Here is a 16,712-nt window from a genome sequence, read left to right as displayed (position 1 = left end):
AATCAATTCTCATTATTCACTATAGTTATATTCTAAAGAGTTGCCTTGAACATTGTCTTAGTGAATACTGAGCTATCACTCCTAGGGAAAAATGCAAGGTTAGGTTCCTGGGAGTCTCTGGTCACATTCTAGTCAACCAATCAATACGTAACCTTCTTTTATGTTTATTTCTGTTTAATGACACCTGATTTAATTTCTATCACTGATTCACTAACATGGAACTCACAGGCAAGAGAAGTGTAGCTTACACCTGAACAAAGCTTTTCTAAAATACACATTTTCTCCCTAAGGCACGTCACAGCCTTTCAGTGCTTTGGAACCATAGATGGCACTTCAGCACTACAGCTGGGGGACATTTAAAAATGAAATCACCAAGTAAAAGCACAAAAAGTAAAAAATGTGGCACTAAATGAATCATGAGAAGGACATTTGTTTAACAGACATTGAGAAGTGAAACAAAAAGGCAGAGCATAACTTTGCTCAACCTCAGCTGGGAACATGCACACACTGGGAAACTCAAATTTTTTGCCACTCTTCAAGTCTGCAATTGCAAAAGCAGCACAACTAACGATGTCGGGTTTACAAATACACTTTAGTGAGCAGGCAAATCTGCATATGTGGCACATAAGACGAACGAGGATCGACCGTACTATGGAAAGTTAAAGAAATGAAAAGGCCTGGTAGGTAGAAATTAACTCTTCATTAACTGTGGACTTACCTTCCCAAGAAGTTTGACAAACAAAGGCCATAATTTTAACACGTAAGTCTCATTTTTACTCATAAATAGCTTTTGGAGTTCTGAAAGTAATTTCTGCAAACAAAAGCAAAAATATTTACCACAAAGGCTCTTGGAAAGGGGAAAAAAATGCAAGTTTGTCAGCCAAATAACTTTTCCCAATTTTTTTTAGGAAGACTTTCATGCATATAGAAAGCTGAAGGAGTTTTACAGTAAATGTCCAATGTAAATACCATTAAAATTTCATTATGTTTGTCTTATCACATACCCGGCCATCCTTCCATCCATCAATACAGCTTTTTTTTCCCTACAATATACACTTTCCCCTAAAAACTTCAGCATGTATATCATTAATGTGAGTTCAAATGATGATGTTTGAACTTCTTACTCTAAAAACTTTAAAAATATATCAAGAGCTTCAGGAATAATAGACATCTGAGAAAATTTTAGTTTAAACTGATAAAGAATTTTATATATGCGCTTAAAAACTTAATAAACTGATGAGAATAAAAAAAACTCACATACAGACGTTGGAGTTACTTTTTTAGACCCCAACATTACCATGCCGCCTCTTGCATTTGAAAAAATAAACAAAACCCCAGGTTTTAGAATCTGGAAGGCTCCTTCACTGCCTGGATTACTACAGTATGTCCTAACTAGTTTCCCTGCTTCTACTGAGCTCCCTTCTAGAGTCTATTCTCAACATAGGCAAAGTGAGCCCTCTAAAACCCAAGCCAGTACATATCATCACTCCTACACTTGAAACCTTCAAACATGGCTTTCAGTATAACCCAGAGTGAAAACCAAATGCCTTACAACGGCCCCCAAGGTCCTATGTGATTTAGCTGTTTCCCTGCCATCATCTCCTACTCCTCTCACCCTCATTCACTCTGCTATCATACTGCCTCTGCCTAGTTGCTGAAAACCACCATCAAAGCATGGCCATTTGCTCTGTTGAACTGCTTACTCCACTTTATCAAAAGAGTGAACACCTGTATCATCTTCAAATCACTGTTCAAATATCCTATTCTTTTTCCTTCCCTGACCACCTCAGCCTTCCTGTCCAATGGCACTCTCATCCAGTCCCTGCTGTTCATAATGCTGTTCTCCAAAATGCTCTTCTCTTACCATACTATATATTTTATCTCTCCCAATAGAAAAAAAGCTTCACAACAAGTTCCTTTTGTTCACAGCTATCTTCATAGTGCCTAAAACAATGCCCAGCATATAACAGGTGCTCAATAAATATTTGTCACAAGAACAAAGGTTGAAAAACCTAAAACCTGGGGCAAGTATAGTCCACCCTTACATGCAGACGATAAATTCCAAGAACCCCAGTGGATGCCTGAAATGACACATAGTACCAAACTCTATATATGCTGTTTTTTCCCTATACATGCATACCTATAATAAAGTTTAACTTATAAATTAGGCACAGTAAGAAATTAACAATAACTAATAATAAAATAGGACAATTATGACAACATACTGTAATAAAAGCTACCACAGATCTTAGCAACCTCAGCATGCAATTTTTTTCTTTCAATAATTAAGTCAAGAAGTTTCCCCTTTTCAAGTTAAAGGAAACATTTTCAGAGCTTCTCTGGCATATCCAAAATGCCAGCATCACTACTCTCGTGCTTTGGGACCATTATTAAGTAACGTAACTGTTACTTGAACACAAGCATCACAATACCACAACAGTTGATAAAACCAAAATGACTACTAAGTGACTAACATACAGGTAGCGTAAACAGTGTGGATCCCCTGGACAAAGGGATGATTTATGTCCCAGACAGGAGAGCATGAGATTTCATCACACTCTCAGAACAACATGCAATTTAAAACTTATGAACTGTTTATTTCCAAAATTTTCCATTTAATATTTTTGGACTGAGGTTCACCACAGATAACTGAAACTGCGGAAGGTGAAACCATGAATAACAGGGGTCTACTGTAACAGCTTTAGGAAATTGTACACACTAGATGGACTTACATGCATTAAATTAATATCTACTGGGATTACACTCTAACAACCCAAATAGCACTGAATCAGTTAATGGTCTCCATTTTCCAAAAATTCAATCCCTTTTCAATCACCATCCATTTATGGGGAATGGGGCAAAATGCTGGGATCAGAGAAACACTGCAATCCAGACAGACAGCTCCTTTCCTTATGTAATGTAGGAGCAGTGTGTCTACACTAACTTAAGCAATTCTTTATGTTTTAATTCAAAGAGGAACTTCATATACCATAGTGCAACAAGGCAGCATCCAAAAATCCTTACCTAAAGTAATACTTACGGTAGTCATAAGCTGCTCTGTGATAGATGCTATTTCTTGTTGTTTCTGAAGCAACAAAGGCATTCCCATCTCTAGAGCAGTTGCTCCCCGCAAATGTACCTTTTGGGCTGAATGAACCACTAAAGGTATAACCAGTTTTGCCCACCTAATTGACTCTTCTCCCATTTGAACTGGGGCTTGTTCAATTAGCCTATAACAGAGAAATCAATGAATAAATTAGCTTGACCTTACCTTTTAGGGTTAAACTAACAGGAAAATAAATAGAACACAGAAATATACATACTATAGCCCATTTCTTTTAGAATGCATACATGTATGTATATACAGACAAAAAAACCAGTCTAATTTTTACTTGCTAATTTGGAGTTTTCTGTGTTATTTTTATAAATTTCTTAAAGAAGGAGAACACATCATTTTGTCTTCAGGTTAAAAAAATTTTAGTACTAATTATTTTTATACAATTAAATTCAATGTTCTCACAGGAGAGGACAGCCAGAAAACTATGATATAATGTGAGCATCACTTAGGGCATCAGAACACTAAGTAGTTAAACAAATAGCTCAACAACTAAAGAAAACTTTAAAAGAAAGAAAAACAAGGTAAGACAAAGCATATCAACAAAGAGTTTGTGCTGTTAGTACGTCTGTTATGAAGAGCAGGGATGGGTAGGAAAAACATGGGGATTTTCCTGTTCTCCTATCTGCTGCTAGACAATGTTAATGCCCTCACCCTATACATCCCCTACAGCCCACTTAGGAATCTATATTATTCCTTAAACTCTTGCAAAAGCTTTAACAGAAATAATTTTTAAAACCAGAACCATATTAGCAGCAGCAGCATAACTAAGACTTTATTTTTAAGACTGTCTCAGCAAAAATAAACAAAGAAATCTAGTAACTTATGCACAACTACTTCCTTCTTCCTGTTACCTTTTTTCTTGAGACTTTTAGTTTAAAAGACATTTCCTTCTTTCAACATCTAACTCAAACTCATGTCACAAAAGTCCACTCTCAGAAGTAAATTCTAACTTTACTGAAACTATTCTAATTTGCACAGCACCCAGACTCATACCTTATGATGACATTTAATGCTTCATAATCAACAACAGCAGAATGCACATCTCCTCTATTAAATACTATTTCTAACGAATCAATTATATTGGATACCTAAAAGATATAAGCAAATAAACACAAATAAAATAAGCCTGAATTTTTTAACTGGCATCGAGTTAAGAAGACACATACAAAAATTATACTTACTACTTTGCCAACAACTTCAGTAGGAAACGTCTGCTTGGAAATCACCCAAAGTGCCCTAGTACGTACATTTTTGTCTGAACTCTTAACAATATCATTCAATTTTGAAAGCAGTTCTTGAATATTTTTCTCTGAAAAATAAGCAGATTTAATTGTGTGGAAGTTTACATCCTTTAAAATCTCAGATTAAACAAAGAAAAATACCGTACTCTTCCCTGTCAACAAATTAAATTCACAACCAGAGAGGACAAGAGAACCAATGTTGACATGAAACTTCTTCTCAAAATACAAAATTCAGGTCAGATGGGAAGGTATATTCAGAGAAAACAGAGTAGACTCCAAATCAGACATTTTGTGCAACTGAAATATTCTATAGGTCTCATTAGTAGGTTTGAACACACACAAGACCATTTTTGGCATGATGTTATGAATCCTACATATTTGTTCCAGAATGAACAACTGCTACCTTTATTTAATTTTTCTTTTTTGAGGAAGATTAGCCCTGCGCTAACATCTGTTGCCAATCCTCCTCTTTTTTTCCTGAGGAAGACTAGCCCTGAGCTAACATCTGTGCCCATCTTCCTCTACTTTATATGTGGGACGCCTGCCAAAACATGGCTTGATAAGTGGTGCATAGGTCCACGTCCAGGATTGGAACCAGCAAACCCCGGGCCACTGAAGTGGAGCGTGTAAACTTTACCACTGCGCCATGGGCCAGCCCAACTCCTACTTTAGACTGCTAAAATTTTTAGACATAAAAAGAAAGAGAAGAAACTTTTTGCACAGAAAAAAAGATGGTAACAACTTTCTGACGTCCTTATTCCCTATTCCTGATTTCCCTTCTGTAAAGATTACCTCTTAGGCTTCCTCTACCATGGCAAACCACTAACTACAGAGCAACAACTAAGATCACCTGAAAACTTAGAATCAGGTCCTGTGCTTTCATCACCACTTTTAGTTCCAAATTATTCCATTTACCATTACATAAAAGAACTTTTCAATCTGTCATGTTCCTCAGTGTATACACTTGTATAAAATAAATGACCATCTAAATTGTTAACTTCCAAAGCAGCTGTGTATTATAAAGGAAAAGGTGGTTTTTATAGCAATTATTTTTAAATACGCTTATTTTCCGTGAAAGCAAATTTTATGTTATCAAAGTTAGAACTATGTCAAGAAAACCAAATCTTCCAATGATAATCTAAACAATTTCTCTTTCTCAAAAGCAAACCCTAAAGTACAAGTTATGAAATGAATAAACAGTACTTTCAATATCAAATTATTTATACTTATAAATGGTAAAAACATTAAGTCATAATAAATTTACCTACCTGATAATCCTGAGGTAATTTTGGGATTATATAAGCAAAACCCCAAGGCCTGTAGAGCAGCACTACTGAGCTCTGAGTTTTGACTGGAAATGTGAGTCTACAAAAACAAAATCACATTTGTCACAAACAAGAACAACTGTAAAACTATTTTCAGAGAGCAAAAATTGTTTAAAATCAATTACAGACTGAAGTGATGTCAGCATCATGGTGGAGTGAGCTCTTCTCTTACACTCTCCCCACAAGATACAATGAAAAGGACATTCATATACCAACAGACAACATTCACACAACAGAAAAGACATCTGAGAGACCCAAGCAGCCATACGTCTGAAGGTGGAGGTGCTGAAACTCCAGAGAGGAAGTGGAAGGAGGTAAGGCAATCTCCTCTTGTACCCCAACAGCAGCAACCCAGGGCATGGGACCACGCAGCTCTGAGAAAAGAGGCAGGAGGGGCATCTCTCCGAGGGCACACCTTTGCTCTCCAAATTCCCTCACTGCCCAGAGGAATAAACTCCACAAAGGCGGCTAAGCTACTGCATGGATGTCTTTACCAAGCCAGCAGCCCAGAAGAGCAGATAGTGAGGGCAGAGTAAAAATGCCCCCTGGATCGCGCACACGAAACAAAGTGCCCCTCCTCCTGCCCAGCACTCCAGTTCAGGTGGTCAGCCAGAGCACCCAAGTATATGTTAGAAAAGCAACAGCTGTGAGCAAGCTAGCAAGCAATTGCAGACAGGTCCTGTCAGCACAGATTCTAAGGACAGGCACAGATGCCAGGGATCGTGGCAGGCACAGAATACACAGCTTCAGACATCCCTGAATGGTGGCAGGTGGAAACTGCAACCAGATATATCCCTATGCAAAGGCACAAATCCACACCATCAAACAGTCTGAAGAAACATATTAATACTCCAGACCAGAAGGAAAATGACAAGCACCCAGAAATCAACCCTGAAGGCACAGAAATTTACAATCTAAATGACAGAGTATTCAAAAGTTATCATTAAAAAAAACCAATGAGTTACAAGAAAATAAAGATAGTTCAATGAAATGATGAACAAAATTAATGAACAGAGAATCCTTCACAAAAGCGACTGAAACTATAAAGGAAAACCAATCAGAAATGTTGGAGATGAAAATCAGAATGGTGGAGATAAAAATCTGGAGTCCCTGAATAACAGAGCTGATATTACGGAAGACAAAATTAGCAGTTTGCAGGACAGAAATATAGAAATGATTCATATGGAGAAGAGAGAAGCAAGACTAAAAAAAAAGAAATTCTCTGAGAAATATCAGACTCAATTAGGAAATGCAACATAAAGATTATAGGCATTCCAGAGGGTGAAGGGAGAAAGACTGGAGGAGAAACTTCTTGGAAGAAATAATAGCTGAGAACTTCCCAAACCTGGGGAAGGAGATGGAAATACAAGTAAAAAAAGCTAATATAACTCATAATTATATCAATATAAAAAGACCTTCTTCAAGGTATATAATAGTAAAACTGGCAAAACTCAGCAAAAAAGAAAAAATATTAAAGGCAGCAAGGCAGAAGAAAATAACTTGCAAAGGAACGAACCCCTATCAGGCTTTCAGTGGATTTCTCAGCAGAAATCTTACAGGCTAGGAGAGAACGTAATAATATATTCAAAATTCTGAAAGACAAAAGATTTCAGCCAATATTCCTCTATCCAGCAAAAATATTCTTCAGATATGATGGAGAAATAAACTTTCCCAGATGAACAAAAGCTGAGGGAGTTCATAGTCACAAGACTCCTAAGACCCCCCTACAGGAAATGACCAAGAAAGCCATCATACCTGAAGAAAAAAAGAAAGGGGTTACAAAGCCTTGAGTAAGGAGATAAAGAGGCAGACAAAATCAGCAAATTGCAGCTCTCTATCAGAACAGGTTAGCAAACACAATTATAACATTAATGATAAAGGGAAGGAAAACATCAAAAACAAAATACAATCTCATCATTTTAACCACAAACTCACAACACAAGATGGAATAAGTTGCGAGAACAACTTAGAAGGGGAAGAACGGAACTGAATTGGCATAAGAGGCTATCAAAAATGGACTAGCTCACCTATGAGATCTTTTATACAAACCTCATGGTAACCACTAAACAAATAATCAAAACAAAGACACAAACGATAAATAAAGAGTAAAGTGAGAAAACCATCATAGAGAACTACCAAACTGAATTGGCAGCCTGAAATACACAGGACGAAAAACAATGGAAATACAGAAAAACCAGAAAACAACTAATAAAATGGCAGCATTAAGCCCTCATATATCAATAATCACTCTAAATGTAAATGGATTGAATTCTCCACTCAAAAGACACAGAGGAATAGGATGGATTAAAAAACAAGACCCAACACTATGCTGCCTCCAGGAAACACATCTCAGCTCTAAAGACAAACACAGGCTCAGAGTGAAGGCATGGAAGATGACAGTCCAAGCTAATGGCAAACAAAAGGAAGCACGTGTTGCCATACTTATATCAAAGCAGACTTCAAGATAAAATAGGCAATGAGAGACAAAGAGGAGCAGCATGTAATGATAAAAGAGACATTCCACCAAAAAGACATAACACATAAATATTTATGAACCCAACATAGGAGTACCAAAGTACATAAAGCAACTATTAACAAACTTAAAAGGAGATATTAACAACAACACAATAATAGTTGGGGACCTTAACACCCGATTTACATCAATGAATAGATCATCCAGACAGAAAGTCAATAGGAAATGGTGGATTTAAGAGAAAAACTAGACCAAATGGATTTAACATATACATACAGAGAATACTCCATCCAAAAACAGCAGAATACACATTCTTCTCAGTTGCACACACAGAACATTCTCAAAGATAGATCATATGGTGGGAAACAAGGCAAGCCTGAACAAATTTAAGACTGGACTCATATCAGGCATCTTTTCTAACCACAGTGCTCTGAAACTAGAAATCAACTATATGAAAAAAGCTGGGAAAGTGACAAATATGTGGAGACTAAACAACATGCTACTGAACAACCAATGGATCTTTGAAGAAATTAAAGGAGAAATCAAAAAATATCTGGAGACAAAAGAAAAGGAAAATACAACATACAGACTCAAAGGAGATGCAGCAAAAGCAGTCCTAATAGGGCAATTCATAGCAATACAGGCCCACCTTAAAAAGAAAAATCTCAAATAAGCAATCTTCAACTACACGTATTAGAAAAACAAACAAAGCCCAATGTCAGCAGGAGGGAAGTAAATAAAAATAAGAGCAGAAATAAATTGAACTGAAACCAAAAAACAGTAGAAAGGATCAATGAAACAAAGAGCTGGTTCTTTGAGAAGATAAAGAAAATTGACAAACCCTTAGCCAGACTCACTAAGAAAAAGAGAGAAGGCTCAAATAAATAAAATAAGAAAGAAAAATAGAGAAGTTACAATGGATACCACAGAAACACAAAGGATTGTAAGAAAATACTATGAAAAATTATATGCCAACACATTGGATACCTAGAAAAAAAATGGATAAATCCTTAGATTCAAACAACCCCCCAAAACAGACTCAAGAAGAAACAGAGAATCTGGATAGACCAATCACAAGTAAAGAGATTGAAACAGTATCAAAAACCTTCCCCAAAATAAAAGTCCAGGACCAGATGGCTTCTCTGGAGAATTCTATCAAACAATCAAAGATTTAATACCTACCCTTCTCAAACTATTCCAAAAATTTGAAGAAGACAAAACACTTCCTAAAACATTTTATAAGGCCAACATCACCCTGATCCCAAAGCCAGAGAAAGACAACACAAAGAAGGGAAATTACAGGCTAATATCGCTGATGGACATACATGTAAAAATACTCAAGAAAATATTGGCAAGCCAAACACAGCAATACATTAAAAAGATCATACATCACGATCAAGTGGGATTTATACCAGGGATGCAGGGATGGTTCAACATCCATAAATCAATCAGTGTGACACACCACATTAACAAAATAAGGAATTAACACATGATCATCTTAATAGATGCAGAGAAAGCATTTGACAGGATCCAACACTCATTTATGATAAAAACTCTCAAGGAAATTGGTATAGAAGTACCTCAACATAATAAAGGCCATACATGACAAACCTACAGTCAACATCATACTCAATGGGGAAAATCTGAATGACATCTCTCTGAGAAGAGGAACAAGACAAGGGTGCCCACTCTCACCCTCTTACTCAATATTGTACTGGAGATTTTGGCCACAGCAATTACACAAGAAAAAGAAATAAAAGGAATTCAAATAGGAAATAAAGAAGTGAAACGCTCGCTGTTTGATGACAACATGATTTTATAGAGAAAACCCTAAAGAATCCATCAAAAAGCTATCAGAAATAATCAACAACTACAGTAACGTTGCAGGGTACAAAACCAACCTACATAAATCAGTGGCATTTCTATACTCTAATAACAAACTAACAAACAACTCAAGAAGACAATTCTATTTACAATTGCAACAAAAAGAATAAAATATCCAGGGATAAATTTAACCCAAAGAGGTGAAAGACCTATACACTGAAAACTGTAAGACATTATTGAAAGAAACTGAAAAACACACAAAGAAACGGAAAGATATTTCATGCACATGGATTTGAAGAACAAACATAGTTCAAATGTCCATACTACCCAAGGCAATCTACAGATTTAACGAAGTGCCCATCAGAATCCCAATGACATTCTTCATGGAAAGAGAACAAAGATTCCTCAAATTCAAATGGGGCAATGAGAGACCACAAATAGCCAAAGCACTCCTGAGACAAAAGAACAAAGCTAGAGGCATCACAATCCCTGACTTCAAAATATTTTACAAAGCCACAGTAATCAAAACAGCACGGTACTGGTACAAAAACAGACACAGAGATCAATGTAACAAAACTGAAAGCCCACAAACAAAACCACACATCTAAGGATAGCTAATCTTTGACAAATGAGCCAAGAACATACAATGGAGAAAGGAAAGTCTCTTCAAAAAATAATCTTGGGAAAACTGGACAGCCACATGCCAAAGAATGAATGTAGACCATTATCTTTTGCCATACACAAAAATTAACTCAAAATGGAAAGACCTGAAGAAGACCTGAAACCATAAAACCCAGTTAAGAAAATATAGGCAGTACACTCTTTGACATCGGTCTTAGAAGGATCTTTTCAAACACCACATCTACATGAACAAGGGAAACAAAAGAAAAAATAAACAAGCGGGCCTTCATCAGACTAAAGAGCTTCTGCAAGGCAAAGGAAACCAGGAAGAAAATGAAAAGACAACCCACCAACTGGGAGAAAATATTTGCAAATCATATATCTGACGAAGGGTTAAGCTCCAAAATATATAAAGAACTCACGCAACTCAACAACCAAAAAACAACCAAACTGATCAAAAAAGGGGCAGAGGATATGAACACACATTTTTCCAAAGACATACAGATGGCCAACAGTAACATGAAAAGATGTTCAACATCAGGCAACTGCAAATCAAAACTGCAATGAGTTATCACCTTACACCAGTTAGAATCACCAAGACAAAATCACCAATAATCAACAAAACAAAAAACAGCAAATCTTGGAGAGGATGTGGAGAAAAGGGAACCCTCATACATTTGTAGTGGGAATACAAAGTGGTGCAGCCCCTTGGAAAAACAGCATGCAGAGTTCTCAAGAAATTAAAAATAGAGGGTTCAGGGCCAGCCCAGTGGCGCAGCGGTTAAGTGCGCATGTTCCACTTCAGCAGCCCGGGGTTCACCAGTTCAGATCCCAGGTGCAGACATGGCACTGTTTAGCCAGCCATGCCGTGGTAGGCGTCCCACATACAAAGTAGAGGAAGATGGGCACAGATGTTAGCTCAGGGCCAGTTTGCCTCAGCAAAAAGAGGAGGATTGACAGAGTTAGCTCAGGGCTAATCTTCCTCAAAAAAAAAGAGGGGCCAGCCTGGTGGCACAGCAGTTAAGTGCACATGTTCCACTTCGGCAGCCTGGGGTTCACCAGTTCAGATCCCGGGTGCAGATATGGCACCGCTTGGCAAGTCATGCTGTGGTAGGCATCCCACATATAAACTAGAGGAAGATGGGCACGGATGTTAGCTCAGGGCCAGTCTTCCTCAGCAAAAAGAGGAGGATTGGCAGATGTTAGCTCAGGGCTAATTTTCCTCAAAAGAAAAAAAAAAGAAGGAGCAAAGCTCTTCCACAGAGGGTGAGCAAGAGACTCAAAGGCAAAGCCAACATCCTAGCTGTAGAGTAGAGCGACACCTCTAAGACAAAGAGGGGAAGGGGTTGGAATGTAACATTTACTGAGTATCTAAATTGCCAGGAACTTTAAACATTATCTCAAACTTTTTTGCTTTTTGGTGAAGAAGATTGGCCCTGAGCTAACATCTGTTGCCAATCTTCCTCTATTTTGTATGTGGGATGTTCCCACAGCACCGCTTGATGAGCAGTGTGTAGTTCTGCACCTGGGATCTAAACCTGTGAACCCTCGGCTGTCAAAGCAGAGCATGCGAACTTAACCACTTGGCCACTGGGCTGGCTCCTCAAATTTTTTTTTAAAAAAACTCTACTTCACAGATAGGAGAATTTGAATCCATGCTCATCTGAAATTCAAAGCCCAACCCATATTATGTATGTAAAAGCTATAAAATCTCAAATACGTCAAAGGTAGTCTTGCTATATTCCCCACCCCTACATTTACTTGCAATCCTGTGTCTTTCTTGGTATCACTTCGTATTCCAAAGTGATTTAACTTCAAATCCCCCCACTTTTCTGAATCAGATTCCAAGGAATCCTCGGCTATTTGTTACTTTTGAACACAAGACTAGTAAATAGCAGTCAAATATATAAATAGACAGTTCCCTGGGACACTCCTTCTATAATTAATAAAACAAAACACAAAAACCCAAACCTTGGGGTATAAGCGATATTACAGCAATCAGTTCAGACAACCAAAAATAGACAAGTCAAACACTTAAGACTTTGAGAGCTACCATACCTCCTGCAATATAGCTAGCATGGGTCTGTGATCAACTTCTATTAAATATAGCTATTACATGAAAGTGTTCCTTAACAGTGGTGTGTCTTATCTTCAAGAATGTTGTGGGTTCCTAGACACAATACCAGCAGAATTCTAAAGAATAACTTGAAATATTTCACCTAGTGTGGTTCCTGTTCTGAAGGAATTCCAGTGTCCTTTGAGTGCTTAATTATTCACACAGAAAGTTTCTGTTGATTGTCCAATCATTAACTTCCCATGTGCTTCTAATTACTCATCAGACATTTTAGTTACAATCCCTCCTTACAAACAGTGTGACTTGACTCAAAACGCATGCAGTAGAGTTCCTGATCCTATATGCTCTCAAATACAAATACATGAAGAGGTGTATCTTCATCACATCATATATACTGCTGGAATGTGGAACATGATCATAAAGAAAAATGGGATACAAAATATCATTAATATCGTTTAATATACTAAGTCTTAACTACTACACAATACAGTTCCTGCTTACATGAACAAACATTGATGACTCTAACAGGAACACCTAAGGGTAGGCAGTACCTCGATGCCTCAATACTTAGCCATAAATCATACTAAAATGTACAACAAACATCTTGACAGAATACTTTTGTTTAAAAGCACAAAATAGTCATAAAAATAAGAACTCCAAGGGACTGTGGAGATTTAGTTCAACCTCTTCATTCTAAAAACAAGGAAATTAAAAGGTGTTAAGGGAAGTCACAAAGCCAGTGTTCTCAAGTGATGACAAGAACATAGGTCTTCAGTTTGATGTTAAACTACACCACCTCCCTATAAACAAGCAAAAAAGGATAACCATAATAATGAGTTTTTTAACCAGGCAAGAGTGGCAAAAACTGAGGGTGAGTAAACACAAAAAAATGAGTATTACCCACAGAGTAGACCAAAGACAAGATTATAGAATCATTTACTTAGAAGTACATTACTACAAAAGGAGAAAGAACAGATTAAATAATCTCTGATTACTCCTTTTAAATTAAGAGCACAGGTTTTGGATTCAAGTGGCCATAGGCAACTTTAGGGAAGTTAAACCAATTTCTTTTGCAAAGTGGAAGATTAAAGAGTAACCTCACAGGGACACGCAGGATAAAGGGCGAGAACCGAGCAAGATAATTAAGAGAGTACTTGATATACTGTAAATCCTCAAGCAGTACTATAATAACCCTGCTGTTATTTTAGATTCCAAGCTTTTATGAGTTAGCTGGTAAAACTTTTTTCACAAAGTAAAAAACTATTTAATAAACAACAGAGATACATACCTTTAAGACTTTGTATAGCTGAGGAAGTTTTTTCTCGATTTCTACAATGACTTCTTTTCCATCTTCTCCAGTCATGCGACTTAAAAGGAGAAAACCCACAAGTTTATGCAAATAGAAGACACAAAAAAACTATAATCACTCCCTGAAATAATCTCTTTAAAGTTTGTTAGAACTCTGGCAAATTAAAATTGACCTAGAACTTACAATGCTTAAAAATATATAAAGTATATAATGCAATATAGATCTGAAATAGATGCAAAAAGTAACTTTCGCATCCACGGTGTACACGTTTCGATAGTTTCACTATGTGACGAGGGAACAGGTAAACCTATTATTAGTTACACACTTACTAAATCTTTATCGTTTTGTATCAGTGGTTACCCTTTCCTAGCAATTTCCAAATAATTATAGATAACTCCGAAAAATACGGTTTGCAGAGGAAAAAACTGTGTGAAGCAGGTGCAATACAACTCGCGTTACTGCTCTCTATTAAAAAACCAATTCTGAGCTGCCACTTATCCCAATACATAGGCGGCTTTCGTGAAAACCTCTCCTCCACTTGCAACCAAACTTTAAAAAATCCTTCCCTTGCAAGAAACACGTGCGGGCGTCGTCATTCCAAACACACACCCCAGGCGCTGCAGCAGCACCCGGGAACGTCACTTAGCACGCCACCCCCCCGCTCCCGGCCAGCGACCCCAACGCCCTCACAGCTGCCAGAATTGTGCAATACACAAGCCCGTCGTTCGGGCCCCACCCGGACTAGCTTCTCCACAAGGCCCAGCGGAGCGCCGCGCCCCCCGCCACCCCCGCGGGCCTCACCTGGTCAGAGTCAGGTACGCGTCGGTCTGCTCTCCATGAGAGGCAGAAGGGTCTTCCAAAGTCTCCAACAGCGGCGCGAGGGGGCTCGGACCCGGGGCCGTCATGTCGGCCACCCTGCGGCACGCACCGGAAGAGGAGAAAATCCAGTGACCGCTGCAAACAGGCCCGCGGGGGCCCAGGGGAGTCCGGGCCCCGGGCCCGCGCGCCCGCCCCGGCCTCGCCGCCGCGCCGCGTCCGCACCCCAGGCTCCCTGCGCACACCCCCAACAGCCTAACCTCCACCGGCGCCGCGCAACACGCACCCAGGCCCACGCCGCGCTCGGCCAGGCCCGCTCCCGCCACCACTTTCCCGGGCAGCTTTCAACAGGGGGAGGAGACCGCCGGGGGGCGGGAGAAGCCCGGGGAGCAAGGCATCTCGCCGCGAGGGGGCGGAGGCTGCACCAGACTGACGGTTCGCGCGGCCTAGCACCGTGACCCGGATCTGGACCCCCACGTACGGCGATCAGGACTGCGTCCTCTCCGCCGCCGCGCCGCAGCACCCGGACACGGCCCGAGCTCCACTTGCCCGGCTGGGGCTGTTTACTCACGCGTGCGGCCCGCTCCCTCCTAGACCAAGATGGCGGCGGGGGCGGGCCCCTGAGCGCGCGGGAGTAGGTCAGGCCTGGCGAGAGAGGCTCGAGCCAATCCAACAGGCCGCGGCGGCGCGCCGAAGTCATCGATCGCCTCCCTTCCCTGCCTGCTGTCCCGCCCCGCCCCTCAGGTCATCTTGCAAGTGGGAGTGTTTGGGACTGGGACTTGAAATTCACAATGTGAGTGAATCGCTCAAATTTAGCTGACTAAATTTAGCGGGTCTTCAGATTAAGTTTTCAAACTCCAAGTTCAGTGCTTGTGGAAGTATTAGTAGCAACAAGTCGTTTAGCAAGAGGGCATAACCATACTGTGACGTTTAATAAGACTAAGAGGTGCGCCTAGATTGGTCTAGATTTTCCAGCCCTCTTTCTGTGTGACCTTAGCAAGTTAATCAACCTTTCTATGCCTCAGTCTCCTCCTCTGTAAAACAGAGATAATAATAGTGCCTACTTTAGGTGAAAATGAAGTGACAAAAGGTAGGAGAGGCCAACGGTTCTCCAGTTTTAAGTGTACATAACAATGGCCTAGGGATATTCCTGATTAAACTGCAGATTTCTGGCCCCGCCCTTGGACATTGTGATTCAGCAGATCTACGTAGCTCCCAAGGATCTGCATTCATCTCTTAGGCCCCAGGTGTTGAAGGGTGGGTCTGGGTCTGGACATCACACCTGGAGAAACGACAGTAAACCCTTAAAAAAAAGTCTGTTCCTGCTTTTAATATGCTGCTCCCCTTTTCATGGGTCTCTGAGCCCTCTCCACAACACGCAGGATTGTATCAACTTTAAACCAGGCATCTAAGGCCCAGAAGCAACTGATCCTTCTACTCTGCCTTCACGGGTTCCGGGCATCCAGCTTGAGCCTCCACTTACCCACACACAGTACAACTGTCAGCTCCAGAATTCAGGGCTGTGTTTTGCTGTTTTGTGTTATCTGCACCTAGCAAAGTGTCTGCCAAACCAAGCACTCAATACATAACATTTCTTAAATGAAAAAAATGAAAGGAGGGAAGAAGACATACAACGTCTTGTAAGCCAAGCTGTGGAAATAAAAGACTTAAGAAATAGTGAAGAGTTGTATCTGGGTGAAATGTAGAAACACTACGGAAGTCGTGGCAGAGACAGGTTTTCGGCACAACATGATAACAAATACTTTAAGCTTCAGAGGGGAATTTGCTCATTTTCCTCATTTTCTGAGCTTTGGCAATGTCACAGATATTTAAGCAGGTAAAGAAGTTATTAGACAATAAATGAAATATATGGACAGGTTTGCAACACTTAGATTTCAGTATAGAGGAGCT

General features: G+C 39.5%; 1 protein-coding gene across 9 annotated transcripts in view; it reads right to left on the bottom strand.

Moving 5' to 3' along the window:
- The window catches only part of RIF1 (replication timing regulatory factor 1), a 63,678-nt gene extending 48,206 nt beyond the window's left edge, over positions 1-15,472 (bottom strand). For 3 of the 9 annotated variants that reach the window (XM_023622870.2, XM_070240942.1, XM_070240939.1), the window contains exons 1-8: positions 15,283-15,472; positions 14,787-14,900; positions 13,965-14,043; positions 5,628-5,724; positions 4,300-4,427; positions 4,112-4,206; positions 3,041-3,230; positions 719-811 (exon numbers count right to left, since the gene is read on the bottom strand). In XM_023622870.2, the coding sequence (XP_023478638.2) occupies positions 719-811; positions 3,041-3,230; positions 4,112-4,206; positions 4,300-4,427; positions 5,628-5,724; positions 13,965-14,043; positions 14,787-14,890 (786 nt within the window). In that variant the 5' untranslated portion in view covers positions 14,891-14,900; positions 15,283-15,472. Of the gene's footprint in view, positions 1-718; positions 812-3,040; positions 3,231-4,111; positions 4,207-4,299; positions 4,428-5,627; positions 5,725-13,964; positions 14,044-14,786; positions 14,901-15,061 lie in introns of all 9 variants that reach the window. The other 6 variants (XM_070240940.1, XM_023622872.2, XM_023622871.2 and 3 more) reach the window with 6 other exon arrangements.
- Positions 15,473-16,712: the final 1,240 nt, after the last annotated feature.

This window comes from Equus caballus, chromosome 18, assembly GCF_041296265.1.
Source record: "Equus caballus isolate H_3958 breed thoroughbred chromosome 18, TB-T2T, whole genome shotgun sequence".
Taxonomy (NCBI): domain Eukaryota; kingdom Metazoa; phylum Chordata; class Mammalia; order Perissodactyla; family Equidae; genus Equus; species Equus caballus.
Note: the sequence above shows the minus strand (reverse complement) of the source record. Positions and strands in the feature narration are given on the sequence as shown.